At 46.7% G+C, this 24,655-nt stretch overlaps 1 protein-coding gene across 2 annotated transcripts; it reads right to left on the bottom strand.

The window, feature by feature from the left end:
• Window positions 1-242: 242 nt before the first annotated feature.
• Window positions 243-21,340, bottom strand: BCL2L14 (BCL2 like 14). Of its 2 annotated transcripts, none has more exons than XM_067530999.1 (7): window positions 21,227-21,340; window positions 18,012-18,133; window positions 10,705-11,132; window positions 7,130-7,399; window positions 5,851-5,921; window positions 4,632-4,904; window positions 243-3,281 (listed from the first exon to the last, which is right to left on the bottom strand). In XM_067530999.1, exons 1-7 carry the CDS (start codon window positions 21,254-21,256, stop codon window positions 3,240-3,242), a joined length of 1,236 nt encoding a protein of 411 aa, XP_067387100.1. In that variant the 5' UTR covers window positions 21,257-21,340; the 3' UTR covers window positions 243-3,239. The 2 variants fall into 2 exon arrangements, with proteins under 2 accessions (XP_067387100.1, XP_067387099.1); XM_067530998.1 differs by lacking the exon at window positions 243-3,281 and adding an exon at window positions 3,896-4,252.
• Window positions 21,341-24,655: the final 3,315 nt, after the last annotated feature.

Below are 24,655 nucleotides of genomic sequence, written 5' to 3'. Positions count from 1 at the left end.
GCAGCTCTGCCGGAGGAGGGCGCTCATAAGGACAGCTAAGGAATGTCAGCTCCAGAGCCTGGAGATAACCGTAGCTTTCATCTGCTGAGTGTGGTTCAGTCCTCCTCGCCTCTTAGAAAGGACACATGGGTTAGCTGGGGTGCTCACAGCTGCTGAAGTGATTACTAGGTTGGGCGTGGGAAGCCAGCTGATGATATACCAGCTCCAGGGAGACCTACCGGATGCGTTTGTTACCCTTCAGAAAAAATTATTCTAGCTTTTGCAGCTTGCACCCCTCAGCGCTCAGCCCCATTTTAAAGAGGGGTTGGTTGCTGCAACACACAGCCTAATGCTGCTCTGGTGAAACCCAGCCCAGCCACCGTCCCACCCGGGACAATCGGACTCAACAAAAACCCCACTGGGCCTGTACAGAATGTCATGAGTAAGACCCAAAAGGCGCCTCCAGCTCCGAGGACGGGAATACAGGTCCTGGGGCAGGGTTAGAGATGGTGATAAAGAAGAGGGGACTACCAGATGCCCCACCCCCAAAAAAGCACAGATTTATTGCACTCTTTTTATTCATCATGGATAACTGGCAATGAGCTTTTCAATTAACACGATTAACTGCAATCAAGATTGCTCAATTTTGCGCACACGGCTATAGCAAACCAAAGCCATCGTCTCAGGAGAAGGGTTGTGACTGATCTCTGCTGTGGAAGAGTAAGAGGGAGATGTGTGAAAAATGGAAATGTTTAAATTGGAAACGGTTCACTGGGCTGACGGCTGCATTGACCCTTGCTGCTGCTGCTGCTGGCAAAAAAAAAAAAAAAAAAAATCCCTCTCCTCTGAGCCCACTAACCCTGAGCAAAATAAAAAGAAGCTGATTATTGCTGGCTGGCTAATTTGCATTGCTACGGTCAAGCCAATCTCTCTCTGTGAGTAATTAACTCACTAGCAGCACCACACCAGCAGAGGGACGAGGCTACTAATCCACGTGCATGATGTTAAAAGCAATGCGGTCTGTCCCCTGCTGAACCAGCCGCCTGTGCTTGAAGCCAGGGGGAAAAAAAAAAGCTTCCACCAGTCAGAATCCATCTTATTGAATAACGGACTGGTCTTTGATTGCGGGGGAAAGACAAAAGGCCCAGTACAGCTCTTGCATATAACTGCAGCAATTGCAGTGGAGTTGTGTCTGCTTGCCCCCGTGTGGCATTTAGCCCAATCAGCTCATTGCCTGAGTCAAGTTCATAACAGGGCAGCAACTAACACACTTTGCACCACGGACTTCCCACAAACACAATGAGGGGAACACAGGCCACCCTCTACCAGTCAGCACCTGCAGGAAAACCTACAGTTGTTGTAGTCTAACACTGGGGACCGGATCGTCCACAGGTGTAAGTGGGCAAAGGCGGCTCATTCATGCCAGCTGGGAAGCTAGCCCTGTAACAGGAACAGTGATTCTGGATTTGAAACTCTCCTGGCTCTTCCTGGACCTTTATGATTCAGCCGTGCCTCAGCCTGTACAGCACATAGCATCACGCAACGTACTGGGCACCATCTACTCTCTTCTGTAGAAAACCCCTCTGCAGGGAAGGTGTGGGGAGGGGTAAAGTGGGAGACAGACGGAAAGAGGAGTGGCTATTTTCCCAGCACACACGGGACATTAGGTGAGCTATGTATACGGCTTAAGTTATCAAACCTGACTACCGATTTGGGGTGCTCCAGCTGAGATGGCACATGGGCGGGGCCCGATTGTGAGAAAATGGCAAAACCCTCTCACCCTTTAAACTGTGTCAAATTGCGTACCCACACACACCATGTTGGTAGAGCCAGACTTTGTTACACACCATGTCTTCAAGAGTCATTGATTAGAAAGATACTTGATCGCTGTTGCTTCTTAGTCACCTAAGAAAGACTGGCCTATTTTAACAGAGAATTTACACTCTTCCTCTGCCTCCAAGGTCATTGGATTTGCAGAAGATAGCCTGTTCTTTCCTCCAATCAACATTTCCAGGTCTCTGTGAATACACTGAATGCAGAATGAGGCAATAGCAGGGAAAGCCAACTTAGAAAAAGGCAGTCTTTTCACTCCGTGTAAGCAGGGGAGAGTCAAGAAGTTTAGAAGAGAACTCCAGGATTTTACAATTTCAGCTCGTGTTCCAAACTCCTTCTCTTTCCAGCTCAATTTCAGCCAAGTGGGCTACAGATGAAGGAACAGTATTGGAAATGGTCTCAGTGGCAGTTGTGGGTAGTCTAAATGTCACCCAAATGTAATTTATTCTCTCCATCACACCGTTTAGCATCGGGAGGTATAATTGTGTTGCTCATTCTTAATGGTCCAAGCTCCAATTCCGGGTACTGAATGTTTCATCAGATGTTTTCCTCATCTACATTGTAATGTGGAGTCTGTTTCTCCAGGATCATGGTCTAACTGTTCAAAAGACAAGTTCAATTCTTTGAATTAAGGTAGCCCTCATAATATTAGTATTTTCCAGACCTACTAGCCAAATTCATGTTTAAGAGAACAATGTGGCTGTGAAGGATTGGAATGATAGTGGAGCAAGACCCAATTAAAAATACCTCTACAAGCTGATCTGCCTAGGTGGGGAGAGGGGACAATGAAAGTAAAGAGCTAAAGTTTGAAAAGAACAGCCGCCCCCACAACTCCTCACCCCTTCTACTGACATCAAGGGGACCACTCCTTCATAGGATCCAGCTGGATGGGGAGCTGGAGAGAGAGTTGATGGCCCAATCCCAGGCTCGTGGACAACGTGAGACGATGTGATTGTAAGTGGTGGGATGATGGCACGAAGGGCCAGCTTCTGAAAAGCACCTGCAACACCAAACATGAGCTGTCTGTGGAAAAATTTGGCCCATGGGTGGGTCCAGAGCACATGAAAATCTGGCCCTGCATCTGTAGCTCAGGTACATGCCGGCGTCTCTTGACATTGGTTACACACGTCGGTATTTTCCACTTGAACCTTCAGATACATCCCAAGTACCCGAAATCATCTCTGCTTAAAACAGGCTCCCACGGTCATGTTAGCCGAGAGCCGCAAGGTGGCATCTAGTAGCCAGTCGTGTGCTCACACACATTGATTAACGTTTCCCCAGCAGCAGCAGGCTGGAAGAAGTAATCACACTTCCTTCCCTTGGGGAACCTTCCAGTCCCAGCACCTCCTCTTCTGCCCCGCCCTTTTCAAATCACGCTGGCATTGGATCGTCGTAAAGCTGCAGCCCTGCAGAGCGAATCCGCTCGTTTATTCTACTTCTTCCTGCTCCAACAATCCCAAGGCATTTTCCTGCAAGAGAAGAAAACCTGGTAACACACGAGGTGACCAATAACCCCTCTTCAAATGTGTCAATGTGTGCATCAGAACAACGGAGTCCTCCGCTGCTGACCAGAGAGCCCATCCACCACACCTCCTCACGGCAGTGTGTAGTGTGGGTCTCCGGTGCCCAGGGGCCAATGCTGGCATTTGCACCCCTCCCCTAGGTCTCACATGCCCCTTGCGCAGGACATTGGGGTCCCTGGCTCCCCCCAGGCAGCACTGTGCCCCAGCTGCCCTGGGGAGGGGTGGTCTGTACCTGCAGGGGGGACATGCTGCTTTCCTCCTCCTGGGCCCTGGGGACTTTCTGGTGCTCCGCTGCCCCCCCCCCCCTTGCACTTACCTGCTGCGTGGCGCCCACCTCTCCCGCTCCACCCCCCGCAGCCCAAGCAGATCCAGCGCTGGTTCCCTCTACCGGGCAGGGTGGCCTCACCCCTCAGCCAGGGGGTGGGGGTGGAGTTCCCCCTCCTGGTCACTCACAGCTCCCACCGGCCCCCCCCACCGCCTGCCCCAGAGCTCCGTCCAGCCGCCTCTCAGAGCCTCCTGCACCCCCTACGCATCGTGAAGGGCCTGACCGGCGCTCCCCGCCAGGCCGGCACCCAGGGGCCTGGCCCCCTCCTGTCCTGCCCCTGTCGGTCTGTCAGTGCCTCACATTCCAGCTGTCTGAATTGATGCAGAGTCCACAGCGGCAACATATTTACACAGCTTTGCTGAGCACAGAATGACCTGGTCCTGTGCCTGAGGGACTTGCGTTCAAATTCAGGCAAATGAGATGTGTGGTCAAGAGTTCGGGAGCACAGAGGCATTGCTGGTGAGGGAATCAGCACAGGAGGATTTTGCAAAGGTGGGTTTTAAGGAGGCGTCTGAAAGAGGAGAGATGCTGTTTGTGGCCCGGAAGTGGGAATGCATTCCATAAGGGATGGAAGATGGCATAAACTTGAGATCTAAAAGAAACGAAGGAAGCTTTCAGGAGAGAGGATGCTGAGAACTGGGAGGCCATGCTAGTGGGTCACATGATAGGGTTAAGGACCACGGGGTCCCATGATTCTCAAAGATACATAGGTTCCTAAATTCCACTGATTTCAATGGGAGTTAGGAGCCTACATACCTTTCAGGATCTAGGCCTCACTGTGCAAAGATTGAGCTGTCTTGTGTGTGGAGATCACTCGTAAGAGTCTGTTATGCCATGTAATATAGCCCCTGCCCACTCACAGCCTCTAAAAGATATTTAAGCAGTAGAATTTTCTAATATCTGTTTTCAATCGAAAGGATGTTAATGGCGGATTGGTGTGTGAGCCTATATATAGGAAACAAATCTCTTACCCAGCCGCCATGCTTCTGAACCCAAGGGGTAAAATTTTCTTTGAGGTATTTTATTCCAAAGCCCATGACCATGTTCATAGGATGGTTGTCCACAGCGGTCAGTCTGGTCGTAACTTCCATCACAAAGGCAGCTTTGGTGCACTGTACTTTGCCTTCTGTCTCCCTGGTAGAATCTCCTGGGACTTCCTGCAGGAACTGATCAGTGAGTTTCTTGAAGAAGGCATAAGAGAGCATCTCTGTGACAGAACGATAGAAAGTTTTGTCCTTTTTTATCTGAAAATGAGGATAATAATGAATCCATTAGAGTCATTGCCATAAACACAGGGAGTTTGACAGAGGGAGAATTTACTGCTTGTAAAAGTGAAGCCCACCCTAGTGTCTCCATGGACTCTGCATGCAACGACATATTCGTTATTGAACCACACACAGACGAGCACATCTTTCTGCAGGTCTGCACTTTCATGCGTAGGGCCTGATCCTGCAATCTTACCCATGAGAGTTCTCAAATTTACACACAGGAGTTACTTTACTCACACAAACAATCCCATTGATTTCAGTGGGGATTACTTGCATGAGTAAAGAGTGTGCAGGATTGTACTCTCAGTGACATGTGAAATCTACTGGTTCAGGATCCAACATGTCCTTCTAGTGGTTGGTCAATATAGAGGACAAGAGTCTACTACCTTTACCTGCTAAAGTGGTAGACATCTGTGCTTTCAGTGCTGAAAACCCCAGCCTCAGCTCCAACTAACGAATTCGTACAGGAGGCTATTTATACATGCACAGGGTAGAATTTTCAAATATTAACTCTTAATTGAAAAGATTTCCATGCCTATAACGGTACAGAGAGAGCGTTTAACCTACTCATGTGCCATGCTTAATGCGAGATTTTCAAAAGGTAGTTGAATTTCAATGGGAGTTGGGAATCTAACAGTAACTGGGCAGCTAATTTCTTTTCTGCCTTTGAAAATCTTAACGCTTAATGCCCAAAGCTTAAGATCTGAGATCTTGCATAGAAAAACTTCACTCCAAAATGACTAATGAAAGTTTCAGAAAGTTCTGAAATGTGTGAAAATAAGGGGTCAAAATAGAAATGGTTTTGCAACCTTAACCATAGCATTTGCTACTGGCAAATGTATAATGAAATATACACCTAGCTGTCTGGCCACCAAAAAAACAAAACAAAAACAAAACACACACACACACACACGTATATTACCTTTTCTTCCAGTTTATCCCCTGATTGTCTTAACAATGCAACTATTGTTTCTATAATCTTCTCTTCTTCATCTGGAGGGGGGGAAAAAACCCACAACAATTACTTTCTTTTAGCAAGATCCAGGTGGCAAGCTTAAAGGAAGGAGCTCATTGTCCATACCACGTGGAGAATGATAAGCTTGGTAGGGAAACAACTCCCATTTTGTGGCTTGAACCAGGCAAAGTTATACAACGACAGGCCTGCATACAGGTTTTAGGCAGATGTTTACAGCATAGGCTGGAACAGAAGATGTTCTTTGTCCATGAAGAGTTCCAGCCATTTATTATGCTGTATAGAGCTTTGCTCCAGTCAAGGAGGGGGGCTGAGTTTTAATCCCTCCATTAACCTGGCCTTCTTCCAGGGGTGTCTGATACTGGAGGCAAGAGCTTGAGTTGGGTCTTGAGTTGGGGGGTCTAAGGCTCCATCCCTGTTCAGGAGCAGCACCTGTTAGTCGCAGCTCTGGCAAGCTATGGAGAGTTCGCTTTGCCAAACAGCCAGCGCAAGGAACGGGCCATGCTCAGAGGTTTTTAAGGCCCGGCTTAAAGCCCTGGCTGGGATGATTTAATTGGGCTGGGCCTGTTTTGAGCAGGGGGTTGGACTGGATGCCCTCCTGAGGTCCCTTCCAACCCTCATCTTCTGTGATTCTGTGCTAACATGACTGGCAACCCTCCTGCGAATGAAGAGAGCCTTAAACACATCACACCAAACTGAGACCATGCAAAACAAATGATCTCGCTTTACTGAGTAGCTGGTGGACCATGCAGTCAGCGCAGCCACCTTGCAGAAGGAGACAGCGACGTTCATGAGGGCAGCGTGGCCCAGTGGATAAGGCACTGGGTGTGGCATCAGAAGACTAAGGTTTTATTCCTGGCTCTGCCTTTGGCCTGCAGTGTGACCTGGGGCAAGTCACTCCACCTCCCGGGGCCTCGGTCACCTTCATTTAGACTTCAAGATTCTCAAGAGCATTATTAATTATTTGTATTACAGGAGCACCCAGAGGCCTCAGCTGAGATCAGGGCCTACTGTGTGCTAACAAGTGCTTGTGCAGTAGCTGGCACCGCTAAATGCTGCCTGTAATGCAAATAATTAACAAGAGCAGTGGTAGGAGGGGTACATGGATAACCAGAAAATGCGCTCATTTCTTCAGCGCCAGCCTACCCCCCTCACAGTTAGACAGCAGCCAGCCCGAAGCGCTAAGCACAGGATCAGGTACCGCAGTGGAGCTACTCCTCAGTCTTACCTTTGTCACCTTCCAGCTGCTGATGGGATTTGAACAGCTCGCCATCTGCCTCTAGACTGGGCGTGCGTACGAGAGCTCTGAAAGCTGCGCCCTGGAAAGCCGGGCGTGGGCCCTGGACAACCAGGCCCTGGTGAGCCAGGCCCTGGAGAGCCAGGCCCTGGCCCTGGTTAGCCGGGCCCTGGAGAGCCGGGCCCTGGAGAGCCGGGAGCAATCGGGCACTCACTAGCTCGGCAAGTTTTTCTGCAACATGGAGGTAATCCTTTGCCTCGCCTGGAAAAAAGAAACCCGGCTGGTGAGTCTTGAGTGGGTAATTCTAGGCTCAGCTCACCAGCACCCACAGAGCCCCGCGGTGGAGGAGCAGAACAAGATCCAGAGGCAGGTTTCCCTGTCGTGGAGTCTTGCTGCTGTTCAAACGCCGGTGGCTGTAATTATAGAATCATAGACAATTAGAGTTGGAAGGGACCTCAGGAGGTATCTAGTCCAACCCCCTGCCAAAGCAGGACTAACCTCAGCTAAATCATCCCAGCCAGGGCTTTGTCAAGCCGCAGCTTAAAAACCTCTAAGGATGGAGATTCCACCACCTCCCTAGGTAACCCATTCCAGTGCTTCACCACCCTCCTAGTAAAAAACTTTTTCCTAATGTCCAACCTAGACCTCCCGCCCTGCAACTTGAGACCGTTGCTCCTTGTTCTGTCATCTGCCACCACCGAGAACAGCCTAGCTCCATCCTCCTTGGAACCTCTTTCAGGTAGTTAAAGGCCGCTATCAAATCCCCCCTCATTCTTCTCTTCTGCAGACTAAACAAGCCCAGTTCCCTCAGCCTCTCCTCATAAGTCCTGTGCTCCAGCCCCTCATCATTTTTGTTGCCCTCCGCTGGACTCTCTCCAACTTGTCCACATCCTTGTTGTAGTGGAGGGCCCAGAACTGGACACAGTACTCCAAATGCAGCATGCCAGACACCCATGATGCATCACAAACTACTCCCATTATCAGAGTCCCATCGGGGCCACACAGCAGATAGTGTGTGGTGTTCACTGGCTGCTGTGCAGCTCTGGAGAGCATTGCACATGAGAAGGCAGGAGTGCTCTGCTCTTTAGGATAGCAGGTTTCAGAGCTACTTGTGCTGGGCTATTGTCAAGGGCTGGTCCCTCTATCTGCCCAGTTGTATAAAACACTGTGGTGATAGGGTTAACAACAGGTCTCTCCCTCTCTCCCAGATGGGGCCTTACCAATGGAGAAGCCAAGTGAGTTCCACTCCAGAGCCCAAAGCCAGCCTGGGGGCCGCCTCAGTGCTGCGTTGGTCGTGTATGGCAAGACGTTGGCGTGGACATGACCCTTAACAAAGCTCTTCTGTATGCTACACTGCTGCAGCGAAGGCTTTATCCAGGACCTTGGTGACCCGCAAACAGCAGGGGAGCCAAACGGGGGAGCTCAGAGCGACCCAGTGAGCGGCAGCGTTGCTGTCGGGCTGGAAGTTGCTCTTTCTTGCACTCAGTCCCTGGGGACCTGAACTCTGCTCTCCCCAGTGACAAGTCCTGTGCTTCCAGCAGGCAGCCGGACCAGCTCAGCAGCAACCCACCCCACCCACGGCCGGTGTGTGCCAGTCGCATGGTAACAGGAAGGGTTTGGGGTTTGGGTGGGGGGTGGTGGTGAACAAGAAGAAAACCAGCTTCCAAGCCTTTCCGTGGGTGAGCCAGCCCCGAGCGGAGCTCCCTTCAGATCATTTTGCAGAACTTGTCTGGGAGCTGCTGAGTGCTCAGCCCGTGTGGGTGTGTGTGTGTGGGAGTGTGTGTGTGTGGGATGGAGGGGGGGGGACACGACAGGCCATTTATTCCAGTACCTAAACATGAATTTAAAAGCCTAACACTATGCTCCCAGGTTTGAAAATCTTGGCCCCAGCGTTCAGACACCGGCTCCCCTCGGAGCTTGGAAGAGCAGTCTGGGGCTGGGGTACAAATGATCACAGCAAAGCCCCCACGTTGCTGCGGGATGCCTCCATCCCACACTGCCCCCAAGTAGCAGGTTTCCCTGAAAACACCCTGTTCCAGGGCTTGGTTCGGCGATCTGCTCCCCAGCTGGTAAAGCCTGGTTTTAGGGCCAAACCCCCCAACTCCAAACATGCTGATGGGAAACATGCGGAAAACGGCGTTTTTAGCTGAGCTCCTACTGCCACCTGCGGGTTGATTTATGGTACATGGACAGGAATGTGGGATTTTAAACCAGACAATCTTCGGTAACGTCTGGGAGGGAAACCAGAAAAAGGAATATGTGGTGGGTTGTCGCATTTGGAGGGGGGCAAATGGCCTTGAAGGCAGAGGTCTTGTACGGAGAGATGTGAGCAGATCTGACAGCTGGGAGGGGTGGCGGGTCAGGCGGCTTGTCCTAGGGGCTTGGGCGGATTTAGAAGTGGGTCGGGGTGACTGGACTGGAGATGTGGGTTATTGTAGGTGTCCCTGTACATACAGCGAAAGGGGAGAAGGCAATGACTACTAGCACAGGAGGTAGCTCAGCTAATTATACTGAAGCTGGAACAAACCCAACCCAAAAAAAACCCAACCAAACACCACCACAACCCATCTTACTCTGAGCAGAACGCCGGGGCCACCTTGCACAACACGAATGCGCCTGGTAAAGCAGGTTATGCTATGGCCCGATCTTGATCCTTGTGCTCGAGGGCACGAGCTAGTTGCCCATGGAGACCCGGTGCAGTCTCGTCAGCCATGACAAAGCACCTCATCTAAGGGATGGCTTTAGGATACCAGGCATACAGTAAATCGCTGAGGGTAATGGGCCAGAGAGTGGCCCCTAGATCTGAGCAGAAGAAAGGCACCCTCCACGTGCAGCATCCCTGCCTCCCACACACAGAGAGGTAATCTCAGCCACTGCTGTGGCACTGCTCCCTCTTCTCAAGACCCCCTGGAGAGCTCTCTGGAGGGGCTGGGATCCCTGTGCTTCCATTTGAGCTATGATGCCACTGAGCAGGGACCACTGGGGTGCAGAGCCAGCAGAGGGAGACCAGGCCTCTGCATGGATAACCCTGGTTCCTGCTGATCCCCACAGGCTGTATACCTCGTGCCTTGGTGTGGATGGGGGAGAACCCTCTCCTTGGGATAGAACATCACTGGGAAAACTGCCTGAATAGACCCTTGGATGGATTTCCTCTCAGCCCTCTCTCTGCTGATTTTATAGCACTATGGTCCGCTTTTAAACTGCTCTCCATTGCATTCTCTGGCCAAGTCCAGGGAACAAGAAGCTAGTGCTTGGAAAAGCAAATCTGTGCAATTGTACCATTATGGCAGGAGAGACACGGCCAGTGTATAGGCTCAGAGTGTGGAGAATAAAAGGTCTATTAGAAGCATGAATCTTCTCTCTCTCTCTCTCTCTCTGTGTGTTTTTGTGTAGGGAGCAAAGCTATTTTATTCCCTAGTTGGAAACAAACAAAGCTGGAATGAAAGAATATATTTACAAATAAAGGAGAAAAGCAGTATTATCAGCCATCAATAAGCTATTTAGGAGAGAAATAGAAGCCAGCATGAAGAAGGGATTGGAAACAAAGAAACTATTTAGGTGCGCACCTTCTTCTCCAGAGGCAGAGGCGTCTCCTGTCTCTCTGGGTACCGGCGTCCTTAAGCCATACCCATTCACAGTGTCTTGGTTCGTGGGTAGCGCCTGTGGGTGCTCCTCCATCTCTCCTCTGGTACAGGAGAAAGGCAACAGGCTTCTCCAGCTGAACCTTTTCTTCCTTTGCTTTTTGCGTTGGGCAGTGGGCCCTTTGTCTTGGATTGACAGGTCTTGGTGTGTCTCACCCTTCCCAGCTTCCCTTTCCCCTCTGTCTGTAGATGATCCTGTCCCTGTCTTTGCCTTCCTTTCCAGAAGTTCCTTGTATTTACTAACAGAGAGGCGTCGTTGGGCATAGGCCATCAGAACTTTGTATTCCACAGGGTCCCCGCCCTCATCCTCCAGAGAGATCTCTTCCATGGTGGCATCACTGGTCATCGTGCCCCTACAAGGAGAAATTCCTTGTTAGTCTTAATGGCTGAGCGAGCACATCGTTTTTGTTAGTTCTGGATAACACTTGGCATTGCTACACAGCCTTTCACCAAAGCACTTTGCACCCTTCAATGACGTAAGCCTCACAGTGCCAATAAGCCAGGGAAGTATTGTTTTACAGAGCACGGAGAGGCTGAGTGACTTGTCCAAGCAACTTTACTGATCTGGAAGAACCAGTCTCAGAAGTCTGTAACCACCACAGCATGCTCCCTCTCCCCCATTATTTTATGTGGGCTTTAACTGGATTTGGCTGTCCTAACCCAGTTCCTGGAATATCATTCAACCAAGGAGATCATTTTCTCCATCTGCACCAAGTAGTTGCTGCCGGCAGTAAATACAGCGTCTACACGTGCTGCACCCAGGACTCTGGTGCACTGGCTGAGCTGCTTAGAAATGGGCTCCCAGAACTGCTCTTAAAGACCGGAGCCACTGAATTTACAGTGGAAACTGATCTGAAAATCCATCGGGGAAGAGGCAGAAAGACAGCACTGGGTAAGGAGCAATGAAACCACGTGGAGAGGAGACAGTGAGAATTGCAAATACAGGTAAGAAGCAGAAATGAAGGAAAGAAATCTGACAGTTGTGAGGGAATCTGGAGACAGGAAAGGAAAGGGGGCGAGACAAGGGTCCTGGGTCTCAGTTATCCCATTCCTGTGCTCGGGGCAGGCTTGCAGAAGTGGTTTTAACCCCCCTTTGTAACTCCTGCGTCCGGGAGTGGTTCCGGGTCCTGCCCAGCGCCCAACGTAAGCAAGAGCAGCTCCGAGCTCCTGTAACTTACATGTTGCTTCTCAAGGCTTCCAGGAAGCAAGGTGCAGCTGTAGGTCAATGTTCACCAGCCACCTCCCTGCCCTGCACCTCCACCACCCACCTACTCTCCTCCTATCCCCACCCCTGCCGCCCGCTGGGGCAGGGTTCACACAGAGCACTAGGACTCACGTCTGACCCTTTTAAAGCTCCTTCCCATTGCTGGGAAATGAGAACCAGGCACACGTTCTGAAAAGAAATACTGAAGAGGGAGTGACAGCGACCATTTATCATAATCCCCTTTCACTGATGAGCCAGAAGCCTGCAATGCAAGGTCAGTAGGGCTATGCCTTAGGATATCCTAGCAACTAAAGGCTCAGATTCAGGCAGACATAAAAAGTGGTTGGTTATTGCCAAGTTGTCATAGCGACGAGGGAGTCAGATAGAAGGGGGGAGATCCCTGGGCCCTTAGCTGAATGGATATTTTGTAGAGAAGCATGGAAAGGATTCACCTGCTGCCAAACGCATATCACAGAACAACATTAGACGGCTTTGCACATGCACCCTCCTCCTCCCCGGGTTCCCAGGCTAAGACTCTGTGTATACTTGGAAATCCCGTTTCTTTGGCGGTGAGCTGGGACAATATTGACAGGGTCCTCAGGAAGTCTGATTCTCAGCTGGGAGGATATGTCCTGGCGTCTGATCCAGTCATTCTCAATAAGATACGGTTAAAATGGGAGACGAGAGAGTTCCCCAAGATGTGACAAGATGGGGGCGTGTTCTCTTCCAGGGAGAAAACTAGTTACAAAATAATATATCATAAATAACCCTTCTCTCAGCAGAGCCACAAGAAGAAGAGCACATGGTAACTTCATTAATAGGAGGTGGCCAGGGCCTTTGGTTTACATCTCTTTCACAGTTGGATGGTATAGAATAGCTTTTCTCCCCCCTAAAGGAGAAGGGTCTTGAGAAGATCTCACCCTTGCAGATTCTTGAAACAAGCTCTTATGTGTCTAACGACTTTCATCCTGGAAGAACCCAAGGTGGAAAAGAATTGGGCCATTCAGCCCCTCTGAAATTAACAGGACTATTTATGACAGGCCCTCTTAGCAGAAAGGAAGTTGTGTGAGTTGAGATTCTTCAGGGTTATCGTCATCTCGCAAGGTCAGAGACAGGAGAGATGTAAGGGTCATGGAAAGGATTGCAAGGGAAGCAGCGTCTTGTTAGATCTGGCCTCACACCAGATGTCAGCACTTGGTCCCCTGAAGTCACAAACTTTAAGACCAAAAGAGACCATCATGGTTGTCTGGTCTGGTCTCCTGCACAATCACAGGTCACAGAACCTCACCCACCCTGTAACAGGCGAACTCTGGCTGAGTTACTAACGTCCTCATGTCTTGATGAGAAGATGTCAAGTTACAGCAAATCCACCATTTACTCTAGTTCAAACCTACTTTTATAGTCAAGCTGGTTGCCAGACTTTCTGCGAACTTTGTTGACTCTTTCATGTTCTCAGCGTCTCTATTTGCTTTGCAGCAACGTTCCTCTTACCTAAGCCAAAGATCCTTGTAATGCCCAAAAACCCTGTGGGGTCCGCTCATCAAAGGAGTGACTACTAGGAGAAGTGTGACGTAAGACTGGGGGAGACGGGGGGAGTGTGCGGAGTCTGTGGCATATGAGGGTATCAGCTTGGAAGTGCTGACTGACCCTGCCTGCTCAGACATGCTCTGTGAGCGAGAGTGTGAGAGAGAGTGATTCTGGGGCTGGAGGAACCCAGCCCTGTTGAACTAAGCCCTGCAGGGTAGCTCCATTGGGAGGCAGGGACTTGCAGATGGGAGAAATAGAGCTCCATATAGAACCACAAGTGACACACGCAGCACAGTGATAAAATCACAGAGACCCCAGAACGTAACCCTAATAAATGAGCGCACCCCCAGGTGACGGGCAAATCTGGTAACAGAGAAGATGCATTCCCTAAATTGCCTTAAGCATCCAAAATGTCACCACTGCAGATGGCAAGGGAGGCAGCTGAAGCCAGGTGAGTAAAGGAGGAAGGAATCTGTAATTAGTTTATTACACTGTTTAGCTGAAAATGTTAAATCTGAATTTGTGGGTTAGGATTATTGTTACACAGAATACTTCCCTTTTCATTACTACGTCTCTCTTCGACCATTGCGGGGGGACTCTGACCAGCAACTCACTCACTTTTCCGCAGGAGGACAGCTCATTGCCTCACAGGGCCTCCTTTTAGATGAAAGTTTCTGCAAAGGCAGCTTTTTAATGTGTTTATTTATTTGCCTTTACTCATGCTCAGGAATACCTGGAGGAAGCTGAAACTGGAACCAGCATGTTATTTTCTGGGCTGTGCTGGAATTTAAGTATCTTGGAGGAAACAGGAAGGGGTTTTTATTGAGGATGGTTTGGAGAGGCCTGGTGTTGACTCTCTCTCTCTGCCTGGCCTTGTTTTTCAAAGTTTCTGGAGTTTGCAGACACCTGAGAAGAGCAATGTTTATCTCTCCCCTTTTATTTTCCTGAAGCCCTTTTTTTTTTCTTCCTACTGAAGAGTGCAATGTCATTGTGGGACTTTCCATGAACTGGCTAAAACGTTGCCATTACTGAGTCATTACTTGACTCACAAGTCTTGTGATATTGGGTAGGTATGCTCTTTAAACCCCATGTGAATCTCAGTTTTCATTTACAAAAATAGAAGTTTCTAGCCATGTGATTACAGAGAAAAGTTTGGAAGTATGAAGCAAGTGCCCGCTAGAAACTGAAAAGCTAGAAGGCAAAGAAAAAAAGCCAAACAAACCAAAACCAAAAATCCAGAAGACTCTCCCTCTCCCCTCCCCCCAGTGTGTTTTTTATAATTTTGTTATTTTTGTATGCTTGAGTGTGGCAACAGCATGGATGAAGTTCATAGATTCTAAGGCCAAAAGCACCATTAGATCATCTGTTTTGACCACCTGCATAACCCTGCCCATAGATCTCATCCAGTTCCCCCTGTGTTGAGCTAAATAACTTAGGTCTGGCCAACACATGTTATGTTGTCCAGAAAGGCATCCAGTCTTAAATCTGAAGACACCAAGAGATGAAAGATCCACCACTTTCATTAGTGTTTTGTTCCAATGGTTAATCACCCTCACTGTTAAAAATGTGCGCCTGATTTAGAATTTGAATTGCTCTGGTTTTAACTGTCAGTCGTTGGTTCTTGTTATATTGTTCTCTGCAAGCTTAAAAAGAGCTCTTTATAACCCAGTATTTTCTCTGCATGAAGATATTTACACACTTCAAACAAGTCATCTCTTGATCCTCTTTCTGATAAACTATACAGATTAAGCTCTTTAAATCACTCACTCCAACACATTTTTAGCCCTCAAATCATTTTTGTGTCTCTTTGCACCATCTCCAATTTCTTAATATAGTTTTCAAAATGTGGATCCCAGAACTAGACACAGCATTCCAGTATCAGTCTCACCAACGCTATCTTCAGAGGTTAAAACAAACAAAAACAACAGCAAAAAAAAAAAAAAAAAAAAAAACCCTTACTTTTCCTTCTCATTACTCTCCTCTTTATGTCATTTTCTTCAGTACCAAATATGGACTGGCCACAGAACTTGTTTATGCAGATCCTGTAATGCTCTGCCAGCTATGGCTGAGGTTTATTTAGTAAGGTATTTTACACAGTGCCATGTACTAGCTGAACAGTATAATCTAGATTAGCATCCATTTCAATACCACCAAATGGACGTGTAACACATTTTGTTTGAATGGACCCAATTACAAAATGATCCTAGACTGCTCTGTAGGACTACCCTCTTCTCATTGTTATTGATGTGGAAATGAGGCGTGGGCTTTGAGTCTTGTGCTATTGCTACAGTCAAGTGTCAGAATAGGATAACAAATATTTTGGTTTGCCTTTCCTGCTCTTACCGTGCGTCTGCCTTTCCTTTATTACAGAACAGCTCTGTTTGGGAATGAAAGGTTTGTTTGTTTTTTCAGAGAAAGATAATCTCTCTTTCTTGCGTGTGTTGTTATCTTATCCTTACGTATTTGAATTACAGTAGCACCATGGGGCAGGGCCGGCCCGAGGCACGGTCTGACCAGGCAATAGCCCGGGGCACCTGATTGCATGGGCGCCAAAATGTTTTTACCTTCCGCCACCGAAATGCATGGCTCAGCGGGATTTTTTGGCGGCGGGTAACAGGCGACGGGAAATTGGAAAGTGAAATTGAGAAGCTGCCGCAGAAATTGAAGGTGCGCACTTCTATGGGCACAATTATAATGTCTGCCCGGGGCGCACGAATGGCTCGGGCCGGTTCTGCCTTGGGGCCCCATTGTGGTAGGCCCTATACACACACAGTTGTAGACAGTCCCTAACCCAGAGGTTTTACAATCTAAATATAAAATAGACAACGTGTGGGAGAGGTATAGATAGATTGAGAGGTTCAGCTCTGGTTCCTAGTTTGTGTCTTATTCCACTCATCAAGTCAGAAAAGAAGCTTGGATGATTTATTGTGAAACCAGTTTTGAAAGACTTAAAACTAAGGCAGTGCAGGAAAAACTGTCTAGAGAACAGCTTCTCTACCTGAATTATCACAGGCTCACACACGGTGGGCATTTTCTTTCAGTTCTGCCCTTGTTTATAAGCAGGTGTACTGTCTGATGTAACTGAAAGCAGAATTGGGCACCACGGTTTTTATTTCTAAAGGCATGGGTAGTTCTTAGAATTCTTTTCAGAACATTTTCTCACTTATACACGCCTCCTGCCCTACCCCCAATTTAGAAGCCCCATAACATACTAATATTGGTCAGTCCAGTAAAGGAGAGCTGGAAGCAATGCTACTTTGAATTCCTAGAGCGTCCGTCACTGTGATATTTAAACACTGCTTTTACAGCGCCCTTCATCCAAGAATCTCAAACCACTTTACAAAACATTAAGTCAGCCAGAACATCCCTATGGAGGTAGGCAGTGTCAGCTTACCCCACTACTGAAATATAGTTGTTTCTGGATCGAACACAGCAGCTTTTTTAGACCAGGAAGTTAAGGACACCTTATCTAATCCCAACCAAAGGGGCTATTTATAAATAACAAAAGTGGAATTTCACTAGGACAGTACTTTTATGCAAAAAACTCAACTGGCTCTTTAATGACCGCTGTTGAGTTAGCAGAGAAACAGACATACACCAAATCCAGTTACAGAAACACGCTTTCTGGTATGTTCCTCCCAGAAGAGGAGAAATTCCCTGCCTAGCTGGCTGCACAGAGCTGAAGGGAAGCAAATGGGAAGGTCAGGTCATAGAAAGGTCAGGCTTTAAATGAGATAGACAGTTTAAACAGGACACACGAATAGACTTTCAATACACTCATAAATGGCTCAGAGTTCATATTTATGACACAGCCAATACATCAAATCTTCAGCTTAACTCCACCCTGGGGTCTGGTTAATGATTACTCAGAGAGAGAAATGTCATCTACTGAAACATCAGAACTACTGATTTGCAGGATTTAAAGATCATTTTGGTTAGGAATGGAGAAATCTCACATGCAATTATTGACCCAGCTTGAACCTGCTTAGCTTGTCAGATCTGATGGTCTCACAGAACCAGGAGGTAAAGATGTACATTCTGCATGAATTCACTGGATGAATCTGCCATTAACATGAACTAAAGTTCTACATGCAACAAGTGAACACAGTACGCATTGTAGAGAACTTTGCCCTGTTCAGATAGGCAAACAACTTTCTTTTAAAGCACAGTGAGTAGTAATGTTTTCAAAAAAATTGTGAGACAGCTCTGTAAAGGCTCTGGATATTTTGGTTCTAACAATCCCAAGGGATCTCTGGCTTTTTCCATTTCTAACCCAATCATTTTTTTAAATGACAGAAAACATTTAGTTAAAGAGAACAAAATGAAACCACTGTTTCATGAATATATTATAAACAGTTACATCTCTATATGAATGAAGTTCAGATATACAACACTTGATTAATCAAATAGTCAGAAATGGCCCAGCATAGTGTAACAGAAAACTAGGTGGAGGAAAAAAAAATAGATCAGTATAAATGATTATTTTTAGGGCTTTTTTTACCTTCCACAGAAGTTGCACGAACAGATCTTGAAGTCTCTTGATCTGAGAACTTCCTTATGTTTTTCGGGTCGGTATTTCTTTTCTGTTAAAGCCAGTTGAGTCTTGTAATCTTCACAGCTTTCCTTCAAAGAAAAGAGAGTAATGTTTTTATTTACAAACTTCAGCCTTTTGTTAAAACATTTGCTTACATGCTTCAAATAAGGGCAGAGTTGCACTTGAGAGAGAACGTCCTTCACTTCCTCATGTAAGATGCAGAAACTTGCCAGTTTACATTAAGAAAAAGTAGGGGGCGGAACTGATGGTCACGTTCCTGAAACAGCCCATGTGACTTTCTTGGCATAGTACATTACCGAAGCAAAAAAGTCTTTGGCAGCTGCTGTTCCTTGGGTGCAAACATTTGCACTCTTCTCTAAATGAAACATTTATCTTATTAAAAAACCATTTTTCATCAATTTAGCTCAGACTGCACCACCGTTTTGATAAAGGGCTTTTCTTTTCATAATAATTCTGGTGATAAATTTTCTTTCTTATTGAGGGAAGCGTAGGATTATGTAATTTTTCTCTTTTGCTTGTGTTTATTCAAAAGCCGCAGAAGATATTGATTAATCACTCCCATGATGCTCGGAACAGTGACACTCCATGTTTCTTTACAGACCTGGTCTGCAGCACTGCTATAACACTCAGCCCAAAGTTATAACCCAATTATCACACATGGTTAGGTCCCCTTGACACAGAAATGTTTAACTGTGGTTAGCAGCAGGTCAGGGGTCTGTTGTGTTCCCTTTCTCTCTTGTAGAGTAGATGAGGGCCTATGGCTTGTGAAAGGTGCTAGCTTGACAGCCAGGGAGAATGAAGTCCTACATTTATCCCCACAACAGGTACAGTGGCAGCATGAGTTTTCCCTACAGCTTTTCTGCCTCCGTTCTGATTTGGAGGGAGGAGGGGTGTTTTTAGGTGTAAGCAGATGGAATTTCCCAACTGAGAGAGTCATCAGGAAACCAATTGTGAGGGTGAATTTCTGTGAGGTGGGGTCTTGGATAATCGAGTCTGAAATATAAGCCCCCCCCATCATTTCATGTGTTTCCAGCAAAACAAACAGCTGTTGGATTTCTGCTTGGATTCACTGCCCTGTTCAGCTGAGTTCCTCCTCAGTGAAGCAGTTTCCTTCCTCTTTTACTAGAGCCAACTGCCTCAGGCCAGTAATAGCAGACATAAGGATAATGCATTCAGTCAAATGTAGGCTGGAAGGGGTCTTGAGAAGTCTCCAAGATCCAGCAGTTGCATTGAAGCTGCACCAAGTAAACCTAGATCATCCCTGACAGGTGTTTGTCCAACCTCTTCTAAAAACCTCCTATGATGATGGGGTTCCACAATCTCCCTTGGAAACCTATTCCAGAGCTTAAACTACCCTTATAGTTAAAGATTTCCCTAATATTTAACCTAGATCTCCCTTGCTGCAGATGAAGCCGATTACTTTTTGTCCTTCCTTCAGTGGACATGGGGAACAATTGATCACCATCTTCTTTATTACAGCCTTTAATGTATTTGAAGACTATCCGTCTGTTATCTATTCTGGTTTATCAGCAGTATCTCATCCTCTCCACTGGAAGACCCCGGATTTCAATTTTCTTTCCATTGCATGTCCCATCATAGCACAAAGCAGACTTCACTGACTAGTATTAGACTATCCACTGGCGCTACTTTGCTGTCTAATAAGGGAACTACCATGGAGGCCTGGAAAAGAGGAACTGTTACACTAGTAAACTTGAAAATGGAAGTAGATTTTAAAATGCTGCATTGCATTTATACTGCATAGCACCTTCCATTCAAATATCTCAACGCCCTTTACAAACATTCATTACATAGGTCACACAATAGGTGTTGTAGATGTTTTACATATGGGTAAACTGAGGCTCAGAGGACAGGTAATTTGACTAAGGTCAAAGTGAGTCAGGGCTTGTCTAGACGTAAAACGCTACCGCTGCAGTGGTGTCACTGTAGGGCTGCTGTGTAAACACTACCTACGCTGATGGGAGGAGGAGTTCTGTCAGCATGGGTAATCCACTCCTTGGTAGTGGTAGTGCTTTAACAACACTGCTCTGGAGGTTGGATTTTTCACACCCTTGACGGACATAGTTAAACCAATCTATTTTTCTAGTGTAGGCCAGGCCTCCATGACAGACCTGAGAATAGAATGGACTAATCCTTACTTCCGCACCTTTAATCACTTAGGTAGCCTACTTCCCTAAGAAATGAAACGCACCATTTTTTAACCCTGTGATCTATTTTAATCAGACTTTATACAACTGCTAGACAGGAACATTCATGTGCTAACGTGGTTAGCAAGCTGTCAAATACGCTGTGGCTACTGTAACCCACTGGTTGCATCTGTCAGTCCCTGGTCCAGTCTTTGCTGCATGGATCATACACTGCAGTAATTACATGGGATTTATTTAAAGAACTGAAATGGCCTGCATCACTGTAGTATTCGAGCACCTCCGTCTTTAATCGCACAACACTGCTGTGAGTGTGAGGTAAGGAAGTGATTTGCCCACGGTCACAATATATTTGTGGTGGAGCAGGAAATGAATCCCGATCCCACAGCCCAAGCTAGTGGTCTAACCACTTCTTCCTCTGAAGTATTGCTATCTTAAAAAAAAACAAAAACCACCACTGCCTCCTTAATTTAGTTTTAATTAGCAGAGCTCTTTCCCTAACAGCAGCAGGGCATCATACACAATCAGCTCCTCTGATGGTATTAGCAACCCTTTGTTTCCATAGTTAAGTGGAGAGTCTCATGAACCATTTAGTTGCTTTTGTTTACTTGATCTGGTATTTAAGAGCAGATAAGATATGCATAAAGAGCTGATAACAAGTACTTCTATGTTGGTAGGAGATATTTCTACTTAAATAGCATTCCCCAGAGACTCCAGCTGCATACCACTGGAATACAAAACCCCATCTTTCTCTCCTGCTGCTTTGTTGGGGGTGGGAAAGGGCAGTTCTTTCTGCAGTCTAGGAATTTGGCCTTCCAGATATCACTGCTAAAATAAAAACTGAATCCTCCCCCCACCAACAGATTCACTTTGAACTTCATGTCCACATTCTCTCTCCCTCAGTTTTTATTCCTCAGATTGAAATCAGACTAAATTCTTTGTAAATTTTCCCTCTTGCTTCCATCACGGCACAGACTTGCCCTGCCTGCTGCACTTTACCTGAATGTATTTCTCTTGGGTTGCTTGCATTTTCTGCTTGCCTTCTAGCTGCGCTGTCTGCTTTGTTTCCTGTTGAGCTGCCCCATTCTTAAATGTACTCTGTACCTTTGGCTCAGCCAGCCAAAGAACTCCGAAGCGGCCTCACCCACAAATCTTTAAAAGGGATCAGCTGGTATAAATCAGGGTAATAGCGCTGTTCACTTCTTGTATTTCTCTCTCCTTGGACACTGAAAACCAACTCAAGCAGTTTCACATTTCTTCATGCTCAGCTTCCATTTTAAAATTTTCCGGGTGCCATGACTTGATTTGCTGGCACGGCAAGGGAATGTTTACTTGCATAAAAACAGTTGATTCCTTTGCCATTTCAAAAAACAGCCTGAAAATGCTGCCTTTCAATGGAGGTGTTTTAGTTATATATTTCAGACACAAGGAGGGTTTTCTGTGGTGGCTTGTGCTAGGTTGGTGTGTTGTTTAGGAGGAAGGCTGCCTGTTACAATGAAGGATATTACACAAGTGTCCTCCTTTGTCAAGGGTGGGAGCAGTGGCTGGGCTCTAGCACCTGGGCGTTGTTGGGTGGCATGGAGGAGGGGGTTTCTCCTTGGTCAGGGTTATTCTGATGGCTTGGGCAGCTTAGGGTGGTGGGGAAGAAATCTGGCTACCCGTGTCCTTGGTCAGGGTGGTGTCAGGATGACATTCCAGCAACTAGCAGAGGAGCAAAGTCTGTATAAGTGAATCCTTCACCTGAATGAAATGTTTGCCTAAGAAAAGTCCCCCACACCTGGTGAGCTCTTATAATGAACCTCAGTTGGCAGTGAGCTCCCAAGAGAGCGACTGGTCATCTCAAAGCAGTGCAATGCACAAGGTGCTAGTTCAGGTATAGTGAAACCTGCGCAGGGTGAAATGAAGTCATGCTGTGAAAATAGTTTCACTTCAAAAATGGTCCATTCTATACAATTAAAGACACAAAAATCTTTGTCTGAGGAGAAGAGAAAAATTGTACAGGTAGAACCCTTTTAATGGGGGTGGGCGTGATATTGTTACTGGAAATGTTATGCTAGCATGAAGTCCTGGTGTGGACAAAGTTATAAAGGTGACTTATGGCCGTAGAGCTGTATCCACACTAGCAATTGTGTTTGTTTGTTTGTTTTGTCGCTTTGACTATACCCATGTAGTTAAAAACCAAACCAAACCACCTATCAACTACACAACCATGGCACACAACAAAACACCTTAGTGATGTGGTTTTACAGTTTAATAGAAACAAAAAGCAGGATCAGCAGTAGATTTGGATCAGCTGTGACAACTGGTGGGCAGATGGCTCTGATACCAGTATACTGCAAACTTGCTTCTGAGGTTATCCGTTGTGTAATTGCTACTACTTCATTACTTCCTTCTCTTGTTTTCTGGCTCCAAGTCTGCTGAGCAGACAGACAGACAATAGAAGTGCATTTTTAGTATTTAAAATAAAAGCCTCTCCCTTCATCAATAGCTTACATAAATTAACCAATAACTACATCCCCATGACAATCAAACTCATAAGACCAAAATGAGATTTGGTTCAGTCAGCCACTGGGAAAGAATGAACCTGATCAGATATTCACTAGAATGTCAAGAAATATTGCAATTTTATAGATCTGAATAACATAGAGAAGAGAGGTTATTTTATACCAAAAACAACGAGAGTTCGGTAGCACCTTAAAGACTAACAAATTCCTGTGGGCATAAGCTTTTTCATGGGCTGCAACCCACTTTGTCAGATGCATGAAATGGAAATCACAGATAGGGGGTGTATATATACATCCAAAGGTAAGAAACATAACAATGGGGAGGGCAAGTGCTAACAAAGTCAGTTCAGTTAGGATCACAATGACTCGGGTGTTGAGTGGGATCAGAGCAGGGTGGTGATGTTGGCTTTGGAAGGGACAGAAGAATAACAGATAAGTTTAGTTAAAGTTTAACTGAGACAGCCTGATTACAAATACACATTCCTGCATACATTCAGGGAGTGATGCTAGTGAGTATGGAGGAGTTAGGTTCTGTTACAGTCTCTTGCCTCATCTGACATTTTTCATTTAGTTTCTGAATGCAATTTTCATTTCAGGTTTTGGAATTGCAACTTTTAAACTTTTTTTTAAGTTTTTGCCATCTCTCCCATCCCCATCACTCCCAACAGAATGATTGATATCTAGGTTTAGGGAGAGGCTCCATTTTTTCACCCTTTCTCTTTTCTTCATTTTTCCTTTTTCCACTTTAACTTTTCAAAACGTCTTCACTTCTGAAAAAATTACAGAGTAACATATGAAAAAGTTAAACTCTGACTTTGCCTCACTAACTTTTCAAAATTCCCTCAACTTTTGAAAAGTCACAGAGTGGGAAAAGGGGAAGAGAGCGAGAGAGAGGGGGGGAAAGCTATCCTGGACAGTATTCATTTTACTGTGTGGGGAGAAAATCCCTCAAAAAACTCCCAAAGCTTAATTTTTGGATTTTCTTGGGGTGGGTGGCTCAGCTCTGTACACCATTATCTTCGGAACAGGTTCCGGACTGCAGCACAGCTTAGGAAGGGTGAGGCAAAAGTGGCTTTAAGACACCTTCGTGCTCCCCTGTTCCGCAGCCGGTCTGTATCAGGCTGGAATTCTGACACCAGCTGCCTTTTGCCCCAGCGGGCCATTCTACTAAGTTGGGAATCACTGCGTCACTTCCCTTTTCCCTGGTCGTAGCCCTTGTGCCAGCTGCGGGGAGAGGGGAGTCGTATAGGAGCCACAGATGGCTCTTCACCAGCCCAGGATCTCTCTGAGATGGGCGATTCTCCAGAGGCCTGGTGAGACGGCTTTTGTTTTTAAGAAATTGAAAAAGTATTTTCTTTAAAAAGCTGTTTAAGACACCAGATCAGTAATGAAATACAGGCATGAGCTGCAGAGCCCACATAACTGCCTTTCGAAAGTCACTTCCTGCTTTGCTAACTCATGCTGCAGCCACTGACAAAGCTTCCATGGCACATGATAAAGCCCTACATCTGCCCAAAGCTGATGTCAGTCCTTAGAATTAGCCTTGATTTTAGCCGCTGGCATAGCTGAACCAGTGCAATGCTCTAGTGGAATCAGGGGGAGCTGGGATGGGCACCAGTGGAGCTGATCCCAAGTTCAAGCTGGGATAAGCACCATCCACGCACATCCCAGTTATCCTTGTCTATTCTAGGGTTTTCCCCTGATGCAGCTCCACTGAGGGCTGAAATAAGGACTAATTCCAAGTATGGACAAGCCTCCGTTAAGGGTGCAGAGTGAAATCCAATCATGTAGAGGGAAAGCATGAGGCTTATGCAATACTTACATCCCTCTGAAGCCCTGGCGAAAAGTATAGCACAAAGGGGTTACATGATGCAGGGGACTTGTGCTGGCCCTTCTGCCCACCGAGACTTTTCATGCTTAGCAT

This window comes from Emydura macquarii, unplaced genomic scaffold, assembly GCF_026122565.2.
Source record: "Emydura macquarii macquarii isolate MOO-44397 ecotype Brisbane River unplaced genomic scaffold, CSIRO-AGI_Emac_v2 contig_3122, whole genome shotgun sequence".
Taxonomy (NCBI): Eukaryota; Metazoa; Chordata; order Testudines; family Chelidae; genus Emydura; species Emydura macquarii.
This window is presented reverse-complemented; position numbering and strand designations above follow the sequence as displayed.

Bases quoted from the DNA above. Each gene is read 5' to 3' on its own strand.
- BCL2L14 (XM_067530998.1), bottom strand. From the start codon at position 21,256: ATGCAAGCAACCCAAGAGAAATACATTCAG. The intron at 18,134-21,226 runs GTAAAGTGCAGC...TTTTCTTTGAAG, and splicing joins CCCAAGAGAAATACATTCAG to GAAAGCTGTGAAGATTACAA. The intron at 11,133-18,011 runs GTAAAAAAAGCC...TTCTCCTTGTAG, and splicing joins TCGTGCAACTTCTGTGGAAG to GGGCACGATGACCAGTGATG.